The following is a 22,006-nucleotide window of genomic DNA, read 5'->3' on the forward strand; positions in this document are numbered from 1 at the left end:
GGACTTTGCCTGGTGCTTTTTAGATTGTGTTCACTGTGACAGTTTCTCGAAATATGTACAGAATACTGATACATGTCCTAAATATGTGGATTTATTTCTATGAAGATACTGAAGAGCAATCGTGATGGTCCAGTCTGGTGAGTATGTAGATATGCACGCGAGCACCTCAGTCTCAGTTCACACATTCCCACTGCTATAGGAGCACCAAGGGCAAACAATGTCCAGATGTGAGTCCTTAACGAGCTATAACCACAGCCGTAAATATCTCTCAAAGATGAGGAACATTCTCATGATGTTGACACTGCAATTTTTTGACAATTTCCCAACACTCTTAAGAAACATTCCCCAATCTCACACAAAAAGTGGGAGTTTTAATTTTCTTGTTCAACTTCTAAAGAGAAATTGGGCAAGATAAAACTGGACATTGGGGAGACCACAACTTCATGCTGTGTGGGACTTCCCAGCTACCTGCAGTAGCCACCATGTCTTGGGTCCTGCTGCCTGTACTCTGGCTCATTGTTCAAACTCAAGGTAAGTACCATTACACCAGCATTTTACATAAAAGTCAAATTATCTGATGAATGTTTAAAGTGCTTTTTTTTAAGAAAAAAAATGGCATCTGTTTTTATGGTCAAAAGATCACTACTATTTGCATTTTTGTATATTTTCTATCTCTCTGCAAAAGCAAACTATATATACATATGTGTGTATCTTTTTGAGTCAAGATATTTTAAACCACTATATGAAACATGCATTCTAAAATTTGTCCTATTTCCTCAAATTGTTACATATTTTAACAAATAAATTTTATGTCTGCACAGTATTTTCCAAAAGAGGGGAACAAAAAGCTACATGTTGTTCCATTCATTATGTCTTTTCTCTAGTAAATAACGTTTTATTAACATCTTCATGAATCACGGCTGTTTAAAAATCTGCACTTTGGGATATTTCCTTGAGAAAAATTCTTAAAAGCAGAATGACAGGTCAGAATGACTAGTTCTGGAAAGGAAATCCCTTTTTTCTTTGAGATTGATTATTGATAGATGAACCAATTTGATGACACTCTATACACACCCTACAAATAATTTTCAAGTCACTGGTTATTGTACTAGTGATCACATAATAAGCATGTTAAAAGTCAAGCTGTAAACTTGCACATTTCCATGTTAAACATATTTGTGCTAAACCCTGTATTGAAACAGGTAAAGTACATAGTTGAGGAGTTATCCAAACTCCCCACAAAATTTTCACTTGCCTAAAGGTTGCTGTGAAAAGCTTCACACATATGGCTGGCTCTAGCTTTCATATTCTTTTATATTTCCTCATTGTCCATCACCAATACTATACCCCAAAAAAGGATAAAATAGAGTATTATACTAATAATTATGTGATATATATACATAGCTTACTGAAGTCTTTGCAATTATTCAATCCATATAAACATAAAAGGACAGCCTTATAGTCAACAGTTTGTGATTTGCATAATGATTTAGGAAGGATGTCTCTGGAATTGTATTTCTTATTTAATAACCCTACTAGATCTATTATTTTCTTTTCTAAAACACACCATCCCAATGACAACACAGAACTAACTTCCTGGCCAAAAATCAAATCCATCCTGGCCAAAAATCAAATCCATGTATTTAAGACAACTTCCTAATCATACCTTTGCTAGGATGAATAACAGGGAAGAGTTTAAAATAGAATGAGGGCTAAATCATATATAATTCCATTATTAAACCAAAATCAGATATATTATAATTGCATTATTAAACAAAAGAAACATTAATTGACCAACTGAACAACTATGCCTGTGCTGTCTGATGAGAATTGTATCTAAAGGCACACAACATATAATGAAATAGAATTTGATTGAAATAAAATCATCTACATCTTTTTCCCCCATTCCTCAGAGGCCTCAAAACAGTCATTGATACATTTCTAGAAAAGTGAAACTTCTTTTTATTACTATTGTATTGTTCTCTCAAAATTCTGCTGAAGTCACTGAAATACTTACTAATTTGATGATAGTCTACAATACCCATAGTGCCCAAGTAGCCCTACATTTTAAAATATTCCTCCCTATTACTTTAGATAACCCAATAGTTAACAATAAAAGCTATTATTTTAGAAGATATTCATTAGGTTGCAGTTAATTAGATAATTTTATACCTCATAATGTTATGTTTACTCATACACAATCTTATCTAGTAAATTATTCTTTCAAGCTCACAACTTTCTGGAACTTCCATAAAATCTTACCATCATTGTGAATAGTACATGAAACAATCATGTTCAAACAAACTTGTACTCATTGAACTGCTAAGCAAAATGAACTTCAGCATTACATTTGTTTTGCTTTATGTATGTAAAAAACATGCCAGAAGTTTCTGGGGAAAATGGGAGGGACTGTAAGAAGGTTTTACTTTGTGTTCCACCATATTCACCAGTCTACTGCTTCTTGTCCCTATATGATCAGCCTTACCTTCTGCTCCTCTCTCTGACCTATCTGTGCTGGCTTAACACCTCTATTTGTTTTCTAGATCTTATCCCTTCTCATACAAGGACATTGACCTAACATTTTCCCTCCTTCCTACTGTATCTATTCCATATTCTCTGTGGAATCATTCCCATCAGCATATAAATTCTCCCAACTTAAAATGAATATCCTTTATCTTTCTCTTCTGCCAATTAACATCCTAAATTTTCTCTCTTCTGCCAGGTCTGTCCCACAGACCCTGGTTGATGGATGAAATGAGTACTCACACACAGGTATGCAATGTAAGAAGAGCAGCTAGCTAGAGCTGCCTGGCCCGAGTGGCCAGAGAGCAGCTGTTACGTTTTGCCAGGCCAATTGATTCTGGTTGGCTTGTTGTTCGCACAGCTCATCATATTCTGTCTGCCAGAGAGGGTATTGCCTGGTCTCTAAAGTTGTTTTAGCTAGCACTGACCGGTCCCATGGGGTCATATGGAAGTCTGCTATGGCCTCAATGAATCCTTTCATAAATGGGCTAGCGGCTCTGTTCTCTAATGCTTTTTCTCATTTCTTTGGAAGTGTTGAAAGCAGTGGGTTCATGTACCTGTTTGCCTGGTTGATCTTGCATCACTGGGCGGGTCAAGAGTTCCCCTTCTAATTCCACTTGCCTAAGACAGGGTCCCATAACGGTAGTGTATCCCTTGTATTTTTTCCAATTTATTGGGGGAGGGGGCTCAGGGAAAATATTTGTTTCCTCTGTGGTACCTTTACCCAGTAATGGTGGGGCTGAGGGAGGAGGAGGAGGCGGTAAGGTAGATAATGGTTCTTTCTTCCTTCCCTTTTAAGGCTCTTCTGTGTAGAGTGGGGACAAAGCAGCCCTGACTAAGGCCCATAACGTTAAAGATGTTACTGGGACCTGTTGCCCTTGTGCATGATGTTAAGATTTGTTCCCAAAGCTCTAGGTTTGGCATGCCTTCTTCTGGGAACCATGGGTTATAGAAAGCCACAGTTTGCATTAGGTCCCTTAATTGTGCCTCCGAGACACAGGCTCCGCTAGCTTTAAGCAGTTGTTTCAATACTTTTATATACTGTTGCTGTTGAGCTGATAACTTTGTCCCATGATGAAACCCTAGCTTGAAAATCCCCTCAAACTTTGAAATCCCCACCAATCACCAATTACTTACTTTGCAGTCACTTCACTTTCATTCTCGAGGGTTTCATCGCCATCCATTGCAGCATTCCTCACGTGGGGCACCACCTGCCGGGTCTGTCCCGCAGATGCTGGCAGATGGATGAAATGAGTATTCAGATACAGGTATGTACTGTAAGAACAGCGAGGTGACCGCCTGGCTCTGGTGGCCAGAGAGCAGCCCTGAGAAGCTGGAGCTGCTTGCTTTTATTCAGTGGAAGCTCAATGCCGAAAACCTGGAGCAAAAACAACCTGTAGGTAATTAACATTTATTGTTCCCCTTTCAGGGAATGTCAGGTGCGCGGATGATCAAAGGTCAGTTCCAGGTCAACATAAGTAGATGAACCTGTTTAAGAGAAAGCCCCCTCTACTCCCTTGTACCTGCTCCTTGCCCTCTGCCTCAGGATTATAGAACAGCTGCCTTCAGTTATTCTTTCCCGGGGCTCTGCAGAATCTTCTGAACTTTCAGAAGGTTTGCGTCCTTTCCCTATAGTTTTTCCCACCACTCTGACCAATCACTCACATTTCCTTTTGCATAACAAATCTTCAAAGGTGCTGTGTATACACTTTTTCTCTAGTTAGTCTCACCCTATTCTCTTCTATCCTACTTCTACAGAGTTTTCATCTCCAGCACTCCACCAAGACTGCTCTTACGGTTTCAAGGATGTTTAATCCAGTAGTCATTTTGGGGGCATCGTATTCTCATGTTTTTCAACTCTTTCTTTCTCTGCCTTCCTCTCTCTTTCCTTTTCCATGGCCTGAAACACACCATTTCATTTGGTGAACTCCTACCTCACACTGGCCTCCTTTACTGGTTCCTCCTCTTCTCCTCAATTTCCTAATGTTGGAATACCCCAGGGCTCAGTGCTTGATACTCTTTTCTTGTGTAGCAGTGTTCAGTCATTTGGTGATTTATCTAATCTTTAGCTTTAAGTACCATCCACAAGAGGACAACTCCCAACTTCTTCCTTCCACACTAAAATGTACACTTTATTTCTAACAAATCCACTTAGATGCTGTTCATGGTGGGCAGGTCTATGCAAACTGCCCCAAAGCCCAAGGAAGTTGAGAGGCCAAAGAAAGAGGCTAAAAGATCCAGTTTTTTAGAAAACAAGTCTTAATAAGGGGTTACAAAGAGAACTCATGTCTGTATCCTGAGTGGTGATGAGACAACACAGACAGTGGATCCCTATTCCATTACTCTCCAGATCCAGGGCCTTTATACTGTAGGGGAGGGGTGGTTCAGAAGGGATGTACAGGACAATTGAGGTGTGATAGCATCACAGCTGTTTGACCTACAGGCAACATTTATGATAAGTACGTGCTCTTACACAACGAACAATGGATACACTGGAAATCTTAGAGGGCTCCCAGAACAGGGATTAATCAGAAGCCAGCTTGCCAGATTAGCATCCAAGATGGAGTTGCTTTGGCCTCTACAGATGCCTAGTAGATATCTCAAAACAACATACCCAGAACCTTTCTCACATATCTATTCTTCCTTCACCTTTCCCCAAGTCTGTCAATGGCAATTCTGTTTGCTCAAGGCAAAAATATCGAGTCATCCTTGATTCTTCTCTTTCATGTTCTATATCCAATTCTTCACCAATTCTATTGATTTCACTTTCAAAATATATCTAGTATCTGACCACACCTCACTGCTTCCACTGATACCACTTTCATCTAAGTCACCACCACCTCTCTCTTAGATTATTGCAGTATCCTCCTAAATGATCTCTCTGATTCTACACTTGCCTCTTTGCAGGATATTCTTGACAGATCAGACAGGGCAATCTTACTAAACAAAAGTCAGATTATGTTACTTCTCTGCTCTGAACTCTCCAGTGGCCCCCATTTCACACAGAGTAAAAGCCAAATTTTGTAAGAGTCAATCAGGTCTTGCACAATCTATTCATTTCCATAACCAACCTACTTGCATATGCTATTATTCACTCTTCTCATTCCATTCCAGCTAGATCCCTGTGGTTTCTTAAATGCACTCTCTGTCCAGGATCTCACATTAAAACCTTATTACTAGCTCTTTCCTCTATCCGGAACTCTTTGTTCCCAAAGAATGATATTGTTCAGTCCCACATCTTCCTGAAGTCTTGGCTTAAAAGTGATCATCTTGATGTGACTATCATTACTTCCCTATTTAAAATTGCAACACTCACCTCTAATCCGGCATTCACAATCTCCTTTACTCTGATATATTTCATCACCATAGCATTTATCATCTTCCAACCTGTAAATAATTTAATTGTTCATAATGTATACTTCATATGTATAAATATATGTAATATAACATCATTTCCCAATAGAATGAATTTTATAAGGGCATGGGTCACTATCTATTCTATTATTTCATTTAACCTGACAGCCTCAAACTGTGCCTGGCCTAAAGTCAGCATTCAATACATATTTGTCAAATGAATACTTGAGTTTTAATATAAAAGAAATGTCAGAGAAGATAAGTTGCTTACTGTCTAGAAAAGAATGTAATACTTTTACATTATTTTTTCTTCTATGTAAAAAAATCAAATGTAGTGATCTGACACATCATAGTTAAGAGTATAATATTGACCCAATGTCTCCGTTTTTAAAATATGTTTTTGAGTATTAAGAGGTTGAAATTTCACTCAACCTTGTTTTACTATCATTTTGATATTCATTAAAAATACACTGTTGGGATGGGCACAATGGCTCACACCTGTAATCCCAGCACTTTAGGAGGCCGAGGCAGTGGATCACGAGGTTCAAGACCAGCCTAACCAACATGGTGAAACCCCGTTTCTACTAAAAATACAAAAATTAGCCGGGTGTGGTGGTACACAGCTGTAATTCCAGCTCCTCAGGAGGTTGAGGCAGAAGAATTGCTTGAACCCAGGAGGCAGAGGTTGCAGTGAGCTGAGATCGGGCCACTGCACTCCAGCCTGGGTGACAGAGCGAGACTCTGTCTCGAAACAAACAAAACAAAACAACAACAACACTGTTTGATTTGGGTGTTTTTTGTTGTTGTTGTTGTTGTTTTGATTTTTTACTTTATATATCTTGCAAAGGTTTTTGTCTAAATCACATTGTAATCTACTCTTATAAAGTTTCCCCAAAGACAAATAAGATAGGTAGAACAAGAAGTGAGGAAGGAAAACAGAGATTTTGAGGGATCTTCCAAAATTGCATGATTAGTGCTAGCGTTGGGACTAGACATTATTAAAATTCATTCTCATTCCAAGCGCATGGCTTTTTCCACTAATGGACTCATATTCTCTTTTAATAAAAGATCATTTACTCATACATTTGTAGATTTCCTGTTTTAGTGTGTGATGAATCCTGCTCGGGAGAGTATTGCAGCAGAACTTTGGGAGCTGACTAGGAAGGAATTCTTGCTTTGTGATTTCCTTTCATTTTCTGTATCAGCCAGGTATAAAATCTCCTGTTTTCCCTAAGATCACTCTGTCATACTGAGTGGAAAACTGTCTCTAAGCACAGATATGTATGTATGAAAATGTGAGCATTCAGAAATAAGACTGACCTTATATGAATGATTGAATAATTAAAAGAAAAAATAGAAAAAATATGCTGCCATCTTCCTAATAGGGTACTAAATAATTTTATATATTTTATCTTATTCAAGTTTTACACGAACCTATACCTTAGATATTAAACTGGTACAAAGCTGAAGTTACTTCTATGAGGTTATTTAGCTAGGGCATAAGACCACATCTTTTGGCTCCAAGATAATTTCTTTTCTATTATTTGTAAACAATGAAAATTTGTCTATGTAATATAATTTCAAGTACATCAAGAAGAATATTGTGTCCATAAACAATATTTCTCCTTCCTCTCTGAGGCTTTAAAACTCTTTAAAGAGAGGCCAACAAAATCTTTATTTCTTTGAAATCTAAAGTCTTGAGGGAAAATGCTGAGAGAAAAAGCATCATGGCTTATTGTCACACTGAGGAATAAAATTACTGCTAGTAGAATCTTTCCTAAAAGTAAAGTATTATATACAAAGGAAAAATTTTATTTTTAGAGTGTATAGTCAGGAGTTGTGCTTCAGAGGGAAAAGGGTATAAAAAAGAAAAAAAAAAGAAGTCTTGGAGGGCATTGAGAGAAAATTTCACAATTTTTAAGAAGACTCTAAAGCAAGAAGGAAATAGATGACTACAGGCAGAATTCTAGGCTCACACAACCCCTGTTCTTAATTCATAACCTGTCCTTTCTGGGTGTGGTGGTCCAGCGTTTGCATGCACTGAGAGATCATCTGAAGAACTGTTTTGTAATCTTCATGTCTTTTCAGAATGCGGGGAGGGAGAGAAAAAGAAAAAAAATCGTTGTCATCAAAGCTGAAGTAGGAGAATCAATTTGTTATTCATAATGTTTGCTCTCTACATAGGAATGTAGTCTTCACTGCCCTTTTAGCAACCCAACAAATGAAAACAAAACACAACACGACTAAAACTGAAACCTTTAAATCTTTCATGTGAATATTAATTATCTTTCTCTAGCAATAGCCATAAAGCAAACACCTGAATTAACGCTCCATGAAATAGTTCGTCCTATAAAACTTCACATTTTACACAAAAGAGAGATCGAGAGCAACCAGACAGAAAAGCATGGCAAAGAGGTAAGCAAGGTGAATGACTGTGGTAGATGTTACAATCATCCAAAGAGGCAATAAAAAGCCTTTTCACTAACAGCAGTAATGTTACAGTTACTATCTAATAGTTTCATATTGAAGCCCATGTATACAACTCCCCTTTGTTCAGGAGACAGCTCACAATTTCTCAGAATGCCGCTATGGTTAAGCAGCAGAGTCAACAACGTCACTTGATAAGAAAGGATAAAGCTGCTTAGACATTTCTCTCAGTTTGAGAGTGAGGAGAGAAGCCCAGGAAGGTCAGCCATCTTTAACTGAGATGTTGTTCCTGGCCAGCCTCACCACCACCCCTTTTCTCCAGTGAATTGTCTTTTTCCTCAGCTGTTTTGTCAATAGTGAAGAATTAAATTTTGTATCAATAGTTAACACAATATTTCTACTATTGATTAAAGATATCAATTATTTGACTATTACACTGTTGCAAGTATTTCCCTCATTTTGTAATTGTTACCTAATTCTTAGTGGGTTGTGAGTTTTTGTTTTTGTGTTTTTGTGTGTGTGTGTGTTTTTTTAAGTGTATTTAATTTGGTTTTAAAGTAAGAAAAATACACACCTTGTTTTGATTCCCTGGCTGGGGGATCCTGAGACAGTATACTGTACATTAGGACAAATGAGAAGTCCCTATCTCATGTATTATAGCTAGTTTAATCTATAAGTGTTATTATCACATAATTCTACTTTTTGAAAGTCCACTTTAGTGCATAATGTGTTTTGTCTTACATATTTTGAAAACACCAGAGAACTGATTTTATCCTATATGCATTTGTAATTGTTCTTCTAATATATACTACATATATCATTACAATTATTTTAGTTATGTTCAGAAATATAAATTGTTTATAAATATAAAATATAAATTAAATGTTTTCAGGAAAGGTATGAACCTGAAGTTCAATATCAGATGATCTTAAATGGAGAAGAAATCATTCTCTCCCTACAAAAATCCAAGTAAGTTGTACCTTCCAAAAGTCTAATCACTGGATTAGGTTATGAAATTGGGGAGCAATCTTTTTCAGGCTCCATTTAGTGTGGTTTGACATAGAAGACATGAGGCATTTTGAGCTTTACATGATATTAGTTTGTGCTAAAAAGGCTGATTTCCTAGGAAATTATATACAAAGTGTAAAAAAACAGAATGGCATATGTAAATGACTTTCTTCCTTGACCTTCCGGGAACTTACTGAACATCTTTTTCTACTCAGATAAACTCAAGACTTTGATGGAGCTTTCCATTCTTTTATGAGAATGTATGTCCAAGGCTGATTCAAGATGCATGGCCTAGAGATAGATTCCAGGAGATGCAGTTCCTCCTAGTTTTATAGCAGTTAGTAAACTTCTCCCTGAATGCAATGGGCCTATAAGCATATTTGTGACTCAGCACCCTTCAAAGGTTCTGTAGACATTGTGTCCTTGGTGCAGGAAATCTCAAAATGACTAATTTGAAGACAGGGAGTCTACAGATGAGAAGGAGATGAGGGGACTTCCTCCCTCAGATTTAATAGGAAGAACTAACTCTCTGATTTGCTTCAGTAGCAGAGCTCCAATGTTGGAAGAGGATTAGTAGGTCAGAACCTTAGCTTTTTTTCGTTGTAGACACTATCACTTTTTTAGTGCTGAAGTTCAGGAAGTTCTACCTTTCTTACCACCCAGAGTGGTTCATGCAGCTCTCTGCTCTCTACAGGCATCTCCTGGGTCCAGACTATACTGAAACACTGTACTCACCCAGAGGAGAGGAAATCACCACGAAGCCTGAGAACATGGTAGGGTCCGAATCCTTTGTGGGACTCTTTTGAGTTTTAGATGTTATTGGTTTGTGCTAATGTTAACTAAGATCCCCAAAGGACTCAATTATTTTACAAAATTCATAGGTCGAAGAACAACTTCAAAAAATAATCAAAGGACTTGAAAGCAAGGTGCTCATCTGTGACCAATGAGACAACAGTTTGGAAAATCACATTCAGCTTTTAAAACATAGGAGCAGCAGAAGGCTTCCAAATGTCACATTTTTGGAAGCAACCAAAAGTCTACTTGTCCCTAGACCATTTTATCCATAGGTTAGAAAAATTCTTCTCTATGGGTACTTAAAACCTTATGTCACTATTTACTATTTTCTGGAGATATATACATTTATCCTGAGGTCAGCAATGAAATATCAATTATTTAATTAATATTTTTATATCTGATTAAATCATTATCCTGTAGATAATGCCAGGGCCAAATGTCAGACATTAAGAATCATGGCATATACTATCAGGAAGAGAATACAACAAATCTCAGTCAAGAGGTGTTCACGTTCCCAAGCTAGGAGAGTTTCTCAGAGCCATCCTATAAGGTACCCTAAACGTGTATTTCTCTATTTAAAAAAAAAAAAAAAAAATAGACTTCTACCACAAAATGGTTGTTTGTTCCCCATGCTCATCAAAACTTATTTCATGAACGTCTGAATTTTTGCTAACACTATCTTCAGCGGACAGTGTCTGATAAATTAATTCATGCTTAATTGTTAATAGCTGATGATATATTAATGAGGAATATTCTCAAGTCTTCTATGAGAAAATGTTTATGTTGACAAGATCTCTTCCAAACAGGGAGAAAAGACCACAGATGGAATATCAGACCCTGAGGCAGGTCAATTTACTTCGTACTGGAGTTTTTTCGTTACCTTTTTTGGATCACTCCACATAAGTGTCCCCTTAACTTTGCAGATGCGGGCCAGCAATCATGTCTGAATCTCTAGCTGTAGACAAGTAATTTTGAGTCTTTGAGGCTGATAAAGGGATTCCACTAAGATCAATTAAAACAGTGATTAAATCAGTTAGTCTGAGGAGCTCAGGAGTGACAGTGTGAAGTATTGAGGATTCCCCAGTCTAGAAAAATAGATGTCTCATTTTACTTATTTGTAATGCACAGTGCCTTTGGGACTCAGGACAGGGAAGCCAAATTCTTGAGCACTGACCCCCAAACCTGAGGACCCACCCGGAGTACTATAAATCCCTAGAGTATTGGCCACTTCTCAGAGAAAACAACCACCTTCACTACGGGCCCACCTAAGTTTAACTTCCCTGGACTCTTCCTTAGTGTAAATTAATGTCAGAAAAACAGCTCAGCCACCAAATATACAGAGCTTCCAGTGAAGCAATTCTGAAAACCTCGGAGGTTCTCGCTGTTTGTGTTTCTGAGAATTGTTCTGGCCACAGTCACTACTTGAAGAATTTTTACATATTCAAGACAGCAGCTTTCCTCACTACTGTGATACATGTATTCTCATAGTTCATACATTTTACACACACACACACATTTCTGAAGCATAATTTCTTTTTTCTGCTCCAGGAACACTGTTACTATAAAGGAAACATCCTAAATGAAAAGAATTCTGTTGCCAGCATTAGTACTTGCCACGGGTTGAGGTAAGACCTACTATCAAAATCATTCAGGATCAAGATGCTTTTTGTTACACAGAATTAAGGGCTACTAGATATTGTCTTCTTACTATTTTGGTAAATTTTTCATTGCTGAAATGCTGAATATATGTGGTTAAAGGGAAGAACAAAAAGTATTACCCCGACAGTCATTTCATAATCTGCTGCCCTAGGAGAAGTCAGACCTAGAATGGTAAAACAAGAATGCTACACTGTGGACCTTGATGATGTCTGGATCCACTTCCGTGTTTGTCCACCCTACTCTCTGAAACAGTTACTTCTTGTTTTCTAAAACATTCTTCCCTGCAATTGTCACAATTGAACTTAATTGTAGAAGTATATGTGTTTCTGTTTACATAGATAATTCTTGCCAATGAGAGAAAGTTTGGAAAGTAAGAAAAAGCACAAATAAGAAAATAACAGGCCAAGCGTGGTGGCTCACACCTGTAATCCCAGCACTTTGGGAGGCCGTGGTGGGTGGATCATGAGGTCAGGAGATTGAGACCATCCTGGCTAACACGGTGAAACCGCGTTTCTACTAAAAATACAAAAAAAAATTAGCCAGGTGTGGTGGCGGGCACCTGTAGTCCCAGCTACTCAGGAGGGTGAGGCAGAAGACTGACATGAACCTGGGAGGCAGAGCTTGCAGTGAGCCAAGATAGCTCCACTGCACTCTAGCCTGGGCGACAGAGCGAGACTCCATCTCAAAACAAAAAAAAAAAGAAAAAGAAAATAACAACTACCACAAAAGTTGACCTCTAAGTGATCAGTGTTATTAACATTTTGTCATGTTGGCACCCTTATATACACATATAGACAAATGTATCTTTCACAGCATTGAAATAAAAAAATAGAACACATTGTTCTTCCAACATGGCTCATAACACACATGACCAGGTTTTCACATATCATAACATACCCTCAGGAATATAATTTTGAACAGTTATGTTGGATTGTAATATTTTATTACATGGATTCACCTTCTATTTATGAACAAATTATCATACTATTATGATTATAGAAACAGGGATTCTTTAAGCTACTTCTAATCCCAGCATGTTACTCTGGTTGGCCTGTTGATCATTCATGTTCCCCTCTGGGGTTCTTGCTATCTAAACATTCCCTTACTCCATTTTCCATTATAGTCCTAGCATCTGCCATGAAATATTTGTTAAATGAATCAATAAACTATGGAAAAATATTTACCATGGTGCAAATTCCAAATTCTTTGGGGTTGCTTCATCTTTATAATTCTTGTTCAGAATTCTCTTGGTAAGTAAGCTAGGCTTCATTTTATATCGACAAATAGTAATTCTAACTTACATTACCAAAAGTTAGCTGAAAGGTCTCAGAATGACAAGACTACGTGTGAAATTGGGATGGAGGGGCAGACATCAATCCATTCTTGGATGCAAATATGACTCTGTGTGTCAGGAATCCTGAAATACAAGTCTCTATATCTCCCAGAGGATACTTCACACATCATCATCGAAGATACCTGATAAAACCTCTGAAAAGTGCAGACGAGAAAGAACATGCCATCTTTACATCTAACCAGGAGGAACAAGACCCAGCTAACCACACATGTGGTGTGAGGAGCACTGGCAGGACACAAGGCCCCATGCGAATCTCTAGATCACTCAAAAGCCCAGAGGTGAATACAATTCCATTACCTCATCATTTACTTCAATTGCCTCAGCAAAGACAGGCGATGTACTACTATTCTTACAAATGAGTAACCTGTGTCAAGTCTATAATTTATTTACTTATTTTTCTATTTGTCTTCTATTTTAGGGGAAAAAGGTCTCCTTTTAAGCTTTAGAATCTTTTAGGATAAAGACAGTGACTAACAATGTTCTTTCATTCTTTGTAAAGCAAGAAGACTTTCTTCGGGCACAGAAATACATCGATCTCTATCTGGTGCTGGATAATGCCTTCGTGAGTATGAAACACACAGGCCTCTTGGCCAGTTCAGTCACCTTTTAAGTTTTACTTATCAAGCAAAAGCAAGCAATAAACTATTTGAGCTAATAATGGGGCATTTGTCCACCTGGGTGTCTTGGCTGTTTACTTGCCTTGCCAGCAATAGTTATTATCTCCTCATCCCCTTTAATAGCCATCTGCCACGAACATATTTAGATATTGGCGATATACTTAACACCAGATAGCTACAGGAAATCAACCAAAAAAGAAAAATAAAAAGAATGCATTATTAAAATATTACAATACTTCATATCTTAATATAAAATTAAATATATTTAATATAAATATTATGTCAACATAAAATCAACACAAAACTCTATATAACTTAGAAATTATATTGATAGATACAGAGGAAAATACTAGAATCTACATTTCTATCTAGCAAATGTTGCTTTGTAATCAAATTTTAATCACATGATTCCGTTTAAAAACCTTAAAATTGTTAATTTTATTCAATTTAAAATCATAAAATTATAAGAACACTAAAATTTTACATGAATGTCTAACTTTTATCAAAAAACTCTTAACATTTGAAATAGAATTTGCCAGAACACAGTCTTACATTATTTAATTATGGAATGCACAGATGTTCATTGTAGTGAAATGCATAATTTTTCTTAAAATGTGAAATCCTGTATGCCATCAGCTTTCTCAGTGTAATTTGCCATTTCACTATGCTTTGTGTTTTGTATTTTACAGTATAAGAACTATAATGAGAATCTAACTCTGATAAGAAGCTTTGTGTTTGATGTGATGAACCTACTCAATGTGGTAAGACATTAGTCATGTAAACCTCGTGTTTCTGCATAGAAGCCTGGAACTTCCCTATGATTTCACCAATAAGAAGTTAAAAAGGTCACAAATGCCTTAAGTTAAACAGTTCAGGGAAATTTTAGCAGAACAAGGATCAACATCAAGGTGAAATTATATGCATTGCAACAAAGACAATTTTTAAAATTTTTACTTTCAAAATGGAAATTCATTACTTACAGTCTGTCACTTTATTCATCACTTGGGGTCAACAAAAGTTCTCAAACACAAAAGGAATCCTGAACATTTGTATGAAGATAAATGCTCTTTCTACAGATTTATAACACCATAGATGTTCAAGTGGCCTTGGTAGGTATGGAAATCTGGTCTGACGGTGATAAGATAAAGGTGGTGCCCAGCGGAAGTACCACATTTAACAACTTCCTGAGATGGCACAGTTCCAACCTGAGGGAAAAGATCCACGACCATGCTCAGCTCCTCAGGTGAGCACATGCTGGCCAGGTGAATGTAGGCAGAATGGATCGCTATCCCCAAGGTTCCTTAGCAAGGGTTTCAGCTCCGTAATAGTTTCCTGATCAACTGTCAGAGTGCTTGACATTGTACCACTAGCAATTCACCTGTGAGATTATTGGATCAATAATCAGATGATAGAATGAGCTCTTGGATATAAGATAACCATCTGTGGTCATTATAACACGAAGCAATAGAAGTGTTTTTGGGCCTAGTCCATATAAAAAGGCTAGGGCAGTGAGGCAATTCATTAACATAATTAACAAAAGCTAATTGTTGCAAAGGCTCAGATTGTGACAGTAATATCTGTAACTTTCATACAGCGGGATTAGCTTCAACAATCGACGCGTGGGACTGGCAGCTTCAAATTCCTTGTGTTCCCCATCTTCGATTGCTGTTATTGAGGTGTGTAAATTTATAGTAAGCCTCCCTGTGGTTCTGCGTCCTCTATGAAGTCCAACATAACACCTTATATAGAATGAGCAAAATGAACATTTGCTGAATCAATGAATCAAGGTAGAAATGAAACTACTGGTAGGTCATTGCACTGAAGACCCCTTGGATTATGAAACAGAACATCTCCTTACATCAGCCTTGCTAGAGCATGCCATGTCATTCTTTAGTTCATGTTAGAAAACCAGAGTAGGAATATTGGAACAGAAAGGAGATCCAATACCCTCTGTGACCCGGGTTAACACTAGTCATCCCCAGTATCTGTGGCCAGAGAGGCCAGACAAGGAAGAAAGGTGCATGCAGATGTCTTGTGTCCAAGCACTGCAGTGTCATAGATATCATAGCAATAGGTTTTGGAGACCTCTGATATGGTGCCTATGAGTACTTCTTATGAAGAATGTAATTAATTTAACCATGATTTACTGGTAACTTAGTATCCATTAGTTCAACAAATATTTACTGAATAAAATATATTGTATCCATAGGACCCAATCACTTCCAATGCTCTTTCAACATTTTGCAATACACGGGAGCGAATGGTTCACTAGTTTTCATCTCTTAAGCCATTTTTAAAGTACTGCACATTGGCAACAATTGAATAAAAACAGAATAAATAAATGTGTCTACTTTTTTTTTTCCAGGCTAAAAAAAAAAATAGTGTGGCTCTTGTAGCAGTGATGTCACATGAGCTGGGCCATGTCCTTGGTATGCCTGATGTTCCATTCGACACCAAGTGTCCCTCCGGCAGTTGTGTGATGAATCAGTATCTGAGGTGAGACTTCGTCATCCTAGAAGAAGAGAGATGTTTTCCAAATCTTAAAGAATTCGGAAGCAGTCTACAGATGTTGAATGGGCATATTTTTTCCCAAGGGTTGTGTATCCCATTAATTCAACCTCCGGTCTCTTGAGGCACAAATTTTAAAAACTACCAGGGCTCATTCTTTAAGATTTATAAATATGCCAAGATAGAGCTTGCAAGTATGGTGATCATATAATTTTAACTTAAAATGAGTCTAACTTAAAATGAACCCATAGTTTCTAAAAATATTCATCTCATTATGATGATGACAGGATCGTCTTATACTCCTATCATCAATCAACCAATCATCTATTTTTGCTGATTTATGAATTACCTGTGAATGCCAGGCACTTTGCAAAGACTTTGGGATAGAAAAATAAATCAAACATACTTTGTTCTTGAAATGCTCACAAAGAAGAAGAGAAATATTTCCATACAGCCCAGAAGCCTGCAACTATTTCCTTTCACTGATTCATTATTATTATCTCTTGCCCCTCATTTCTCAATGCAAAATAAGTGGATTATTACAAATGGTGATAGCTGTCACTGCTGTCCTTTAGAACAATACTAAATGGCCACATGGAAATGGAAATCCTTTCAGCTCTATGACTTAGGCTCTAGGAAAAAAATTTCCAAATACCACAGTATGCATGTTCTATCACCTACCACATTAATACAGTACAGTCCTAAATGGTTGCCAAATTTGGAATTTCCATTGAGGTCGATAATACAGTTAGATAAGTCAGAGTCTCCTGTTTCTTTATCTTCATTCTGTGTTTCACACAGAAGGCACCACACTGTATATCATATTATTTGAGTTTTCTTCTGATTACAGTTCAAAATTCCCAAAGGATTTCAGTACGTCTTGCCGCGCACATTTTGAAAGATACCTTTTATCTCAGAAACCAAAGTGCCTGCTGCAAGCACCTATTCCTACAAATATAATGACAACACCAGTGTGTGGGAACCACCTTCTGGAAGTGGGAGAAGATTGTGATTGTGGTTCTCCTAAGGTATTATTTATTAGATTTTGACTGGGGTGGAAGAATTATGCAGTTTTCTTTTTGTTTTCCAATATTCTTTTGGAAATTCTTTCTGAAGACAAACTTCGCATCATAGGAAAAAGTAGATTTGCACTTGTGTTTTTGCTACTGAATTTAGTAACCTTTGAAAGGCATTTCAAAAACCAGGACATGATTTTGATGTAATTATATGAAGTTAAATGTAAAGAAGTTAATTGTTAACTATAACATGTCACTTATGATCTTTCCAAAACGTGTATTAGTCAGAAATCCCTAAATGACATAATGTCACAGTTGATCATCTGTTGAACAGGAACAATTAGAGATCTAGAAGTAAGTTCTCCTCAGAGGGAGAGTTGGTCTTTTCTCATCAAGCCAACGTGTAAACCAGGTTGTAAACAAAACAGAGAAGAAAGAGGAAAAGAAAAAATAATCACAAAAATCTGTAGAAAATGGGCTATTAATATAGAACATCCAGAATAAGCACTATGATTCTGTTAATTTCTATAAATCAGACTCTTTCAAGGCATTTGTATACTCTAAACAATGCTGACCACTTGCAATCCCATTGGCTTCTAAAAGATATTTCTGTTGTCGTAACAAGTTTCTTTTACTTTTAAGACAAAGACTAAGAATTCTTATTTGAAGAGATTGCACATATCAGATAATCTGAAAATTACTCTCATATACACCATCTCTTCTATTACTCATAAATATACAAAATATTGCCATTGTCCCAATTTAGAGACAAAGTGAGGCTCAGAAAAGTTAACTAGTTTCAAAGATACACAGCTAATCATTGGTGAAGCAGGATGCAGCCCAAGAAGTATCCATTACTTAAGATGGCTCTGTGACAATGAGCATGGTGTCTAAACTCTCTATGCTTCAGTTTATGCATTCAGAAATTTTAGGTGGTTAGATTACATCAGAAGTCTATGCAGCATAACTTAGTCATTTGTGAAGAATATTGTAAACTTTCTGTTAATTATAAAGAAGCATGGAATTTTACAAAAGATTTGACATTTTATAATAAATTAGAGTTATGTTTATCTCATTCTTACTTGCTTACATTCCTCTATGGTTTCTTGGGTGGAAGACAATTGAAGATACTCAAAACCCTAGGTACTTCTGGTTTCAGCAAGTAAATGGTATGTATTTACAGAAAGGAAAGCGGGAAAGAAGAAGGAAGAGGCCAAGAGAGGACCATTGTATACAGAATATGTAACATCTAAAATTGTTGAATTATGTCAGTCAACTCCTGTATTATTTTCATATCTTGTTGATATTTTTCTTCTGTAATTGAATAAAACTAGAGATTTTGGGCTTAGGAACAACTGAATTTCTAAATAACTGTTTTCTTATCCAAAAAGTAGTACATATACTTTATACAGTATTGTTTATTGATTAATCCAATTTCTCATAGATCTGATATACCAGTTTATTATTCCTAGGTATATAATTAGGGGTTTTTTTCTATTTTAAAAATAAGCTTTCTGTCTAGGTATTTCTCCCAGGCATGACACTATTTTAAAGATTGTAACTTGACAATGCATTTTAATGTCAAATCTCTTCATTGTTTTGTCATTACTGTTGTTATTGCAAACTTGTCCTCAAATTCCATTGAGATTTGATGGAAATGCATTAAATTTATATTTAACTTTGAAGGGCACTGATATTTTTACATTAAGCATTGTCTTAAAAGACAAGTTGCCTTTAAATTTTCTGAGGAAATTTACATATATAAAGTTCTTTATGGAGTTCCTGCACTTTTGAAAGGCCTTCTAAATTATTTTCATATTTTCCTTTCTGCTGTATGTCATTTTTTTTTTAGTTTGGACATACACATCATATATCTAGACAAAATTTATTTTTGAAAAATTCTTGAATAATTCTATTTCTCACCTTCTAAGGAGTAGTCTTCATTGCTGATGATATTTTGTTTTCTATTTTTCAATGTCCTTGGTCATTGTCACTGGAATTCGCCTATCAGAGTAATTTAGCTTAAAAAGTAAACTTTCATTGCCATCTTGTACCAGAATTCTATCACCTAGTCTATGGGAAGAAAGTGTTGAACCACCTTTTTCCATTGTGTGTGTGCTTTGAAGGAATGTACCAACCTCTGCTGCGAAGCCCTCAAGTGTAAACTGAAGCCTGGAACTGATTGTGGAGGAGACGCTCCAAACCATACCACGTAAGACCTTTTGCTTTCTTTGTTCCAAAACGTTTTCTCACTTTTATTTCACATATGAAAAAAATATGCCACTGGGTTCTATAATACACTAAAACACAATGTATTTTATATTTTTCAAATGACTCAATATTTTATATTTTTCAAATGACTCAATTTTGGAGAGGAAAACTAGCAACCATTATGAACATGACGAAGGATTGTGGACAAACACTCATGAGAAAGTAGCTACTTTGACCCTTGTGAGATTAGGGCTGCTGGAATCTATGCCAAAACCTATTTAAATTCCTGTTAGAGAATGATGAGTTTAATACCAACCAAAATGAGAAAAGAAAAGTGTATCTAAAAACAGCCTCGGTTGATGAGCTCATTTTATTCTTGGTTAAAAGCTGATAGTTTTAATTTGCAAGCCTGTCAGAAAATCAATAGCATTTAAGAACATGCTATAAAATTTGACAATTTTACTCCGTTTAAAGTGTTTCAGTGAGTCATAATCCAGGTAGTAGTTCTGTGTCTTATACAATTCTATATGAGTTGAGCTACGGAACCCAATTACTTGGAAAATGGTACTTGTTTCAATGAAAAATAACCTCTAAATATAAAAATGGCAACAAGAAAAATCAAAAATAGGGGAAAGACTCAGGATACATTTTCTTTACTCCCCTTTCCCGAATCTTTTCTGGAATAGAAACTGCAGAAAGAGTAAAAAGTAAATAATTGACTCAAGCACCATCAATTATCATTTCATTGGGAACGGATCGGCAAGGTCAAAGATAAGGACCAACGCTTGGTTATTTACCAAGCACCATTTAATGCAGCCTACGTGAATCATGGAATGATTCCACTCTGCAGGAAATTCCACTCTGGAAATTGTGCCCAGGCCAGAAACATAGCATCGCAAAAGAAAAAGAATCATCCAGCTATTTAGGGACTCGGAACCCTAGGTGAACATGCCTCTTGCTGTGCAAGATACGCAATTTATGCTATGGAAAGAAAATTGGAGGTGGACTCAGGAAACTAAAATTCTAGTCTTTTCTGCCCCAAACTAGCTGTGGGACTTTAAATGCAGTTAAACTAGTTTTTTTTCACTCATAAAATACAGCGAATAATATTGTCTCTTAAATAATATGAATTCTTATTCACATAATTTACATTCTATACATTTTCATTATTGTTATTACATAATATTTTATAACTTGTAATAACCCTGGCTTCCAAACTTTATTTTTCCTTTAATCAGAGAGTGAATCCAAAAGTCTGCTTCACTGAGATGCTGCCTTGCCAGGACAAGAACCAACAACTCTAACTGTCCCAGGAATCTTGTGAATTTTCACCTGTGTACTTAGACATAATGGTCTTTCACTTGTTATTCTACTTTCTATATTGTTATCAGTCCAGGAAACAGGTAAACAGATGTACTTAGAGACATTGGCTGTTTGTTTAGGCCTAATCTTTCCTTTTTTTTTTTTAAAAAAAGATCATGAATTTGTGACTTAGTTCTGCCCTTTGGAGAACAAAAGAAAGTAGCCTTCCATCAAAGCACCTTAAAATGCACCGCTGAATTATTCAGAGCTAACACTCCAGAATTGTTAAATTACAAGTACTATGCTTTAATGCTTCTTTCATCTTACTAGTATGGCCTATAAAAAAATAATACCACGTGATGGGGGAAGGCTTTGGCAATAGAAAGAAGAATAGAATTCAGGTCTTATGTTATTCCTCTGTGTTCACTTTGCCTTGCTCTTGAACATGCAGTATTTCTCTATCTCATGCCAAGAATGATTAAATGTAAATATTTTCCATTTTATCATTTATATCCTATACACATCTCCTTCATCATTATATATGAAGTTTATTCTGAGAAGTCTACATCGCTTACATTTTAATTGAGCCAGCAAAGAAGGCTTAATGAGTTAATGAACCATAATATCAATAAAAATGCAACTTTTGAGGCTTTTCTGTGTGGTCATTTATGAAACAGTGTTTTCAAGCTTCTTTGTAGATTTGTGTTAGGTGTTGAAGCCTTACATCATTGGAAAATCGTCGCTCTGGTAATTTAATAATATTGTCACAGATAGCCAAGCAATGCTATATGGATATGAGAAAAGGAGGTCGTGTCATCTTTTCACGCCCAAAATGGCATGATGTGAGGCCAGTCATCAGGAAGACTAGGCTTCTTCCTGAGGTTTCCTTCTCTAAATAATTTTTAACAATTAATGAAAGTTACCTAAATTTCCATAGATGTCTATGCTGGGAGACTAGAAACTCAGACATATTTTTAAAGATTGGGCTTTGAAACCCAGGGCCTCCTGGGATGCACTGCATGCTGGTGTTGGCCGTCTCCCCCTTTATGGCCTCGCTGTCATCGATGGGCTGGCACTGCCAGTGTTTCCTGTGAAGCTGAATGCCAGGTGTGGGTGTCAGCCTGGCTGCGGCCCCAGGATATGCCTTGCCAGGATCTCCACTGCCCACTGGTCTGATATGAACTTCTAGCCAATTCTTCCAAGGAAAAAGGGCTTCTTAGGGCATCCTTTCC

At 36.7% G+C, this 22,006-nt stretch overlaps 1 protein-coding gene across 1 annotated transcript; it reads left to right on the forward strand.

Annotated features, from left to right (window-relative positions):
* Positions 1-222: 222 nt before the first annotated feature.
* On the forward strand, positions 223-21,419 carry ADAMDEC1 (ADAM like decysin 1). The gene is made up of 14 exons (XM_007961948.3): positions 223-531; positions 8,174-8,292; positions 9,197-9,273; positions 10,007-10,085; positions 11,656-11,732; positions 13,212-13,398; positions 13,620-13,682; positions 14,427-14,498; positions 14,814-14,980; positions 15,332-15,413; positions 16,103-16,233; positions 17,096-17,273; positions 19,388-19,473; positions 20,711-21,419. Exons 1-14 carry the CDS (start codon positions 444-446, stop codon positions 20,715-20,717), a joined length of 1,413 nt encoding a protein of 470 aa, XP_007960139.3. The 5' UTR covers positions 223-443; the 3' UTR covers positions 20,718-21,419.
* Positions 21,420-22,006: the final 587 nt, after the last annotated feature.

This window comes from Chlorocebus sabaeus, chromosome 8, assembly GCF_047675955.1.
Source record: "Chlorocebus sabaeus isolate Y175 chromosome 8, mChlSab1.0.hap1, whole genome shotgun sequence".
Taxonomy (NCBI): domain Eukaryota; kingdom Metazoa; phylum Chordata; class Mammalia; order Primates; family Cercopithecidae; genus Chlorocebus; species Chlorocebus sabaeus.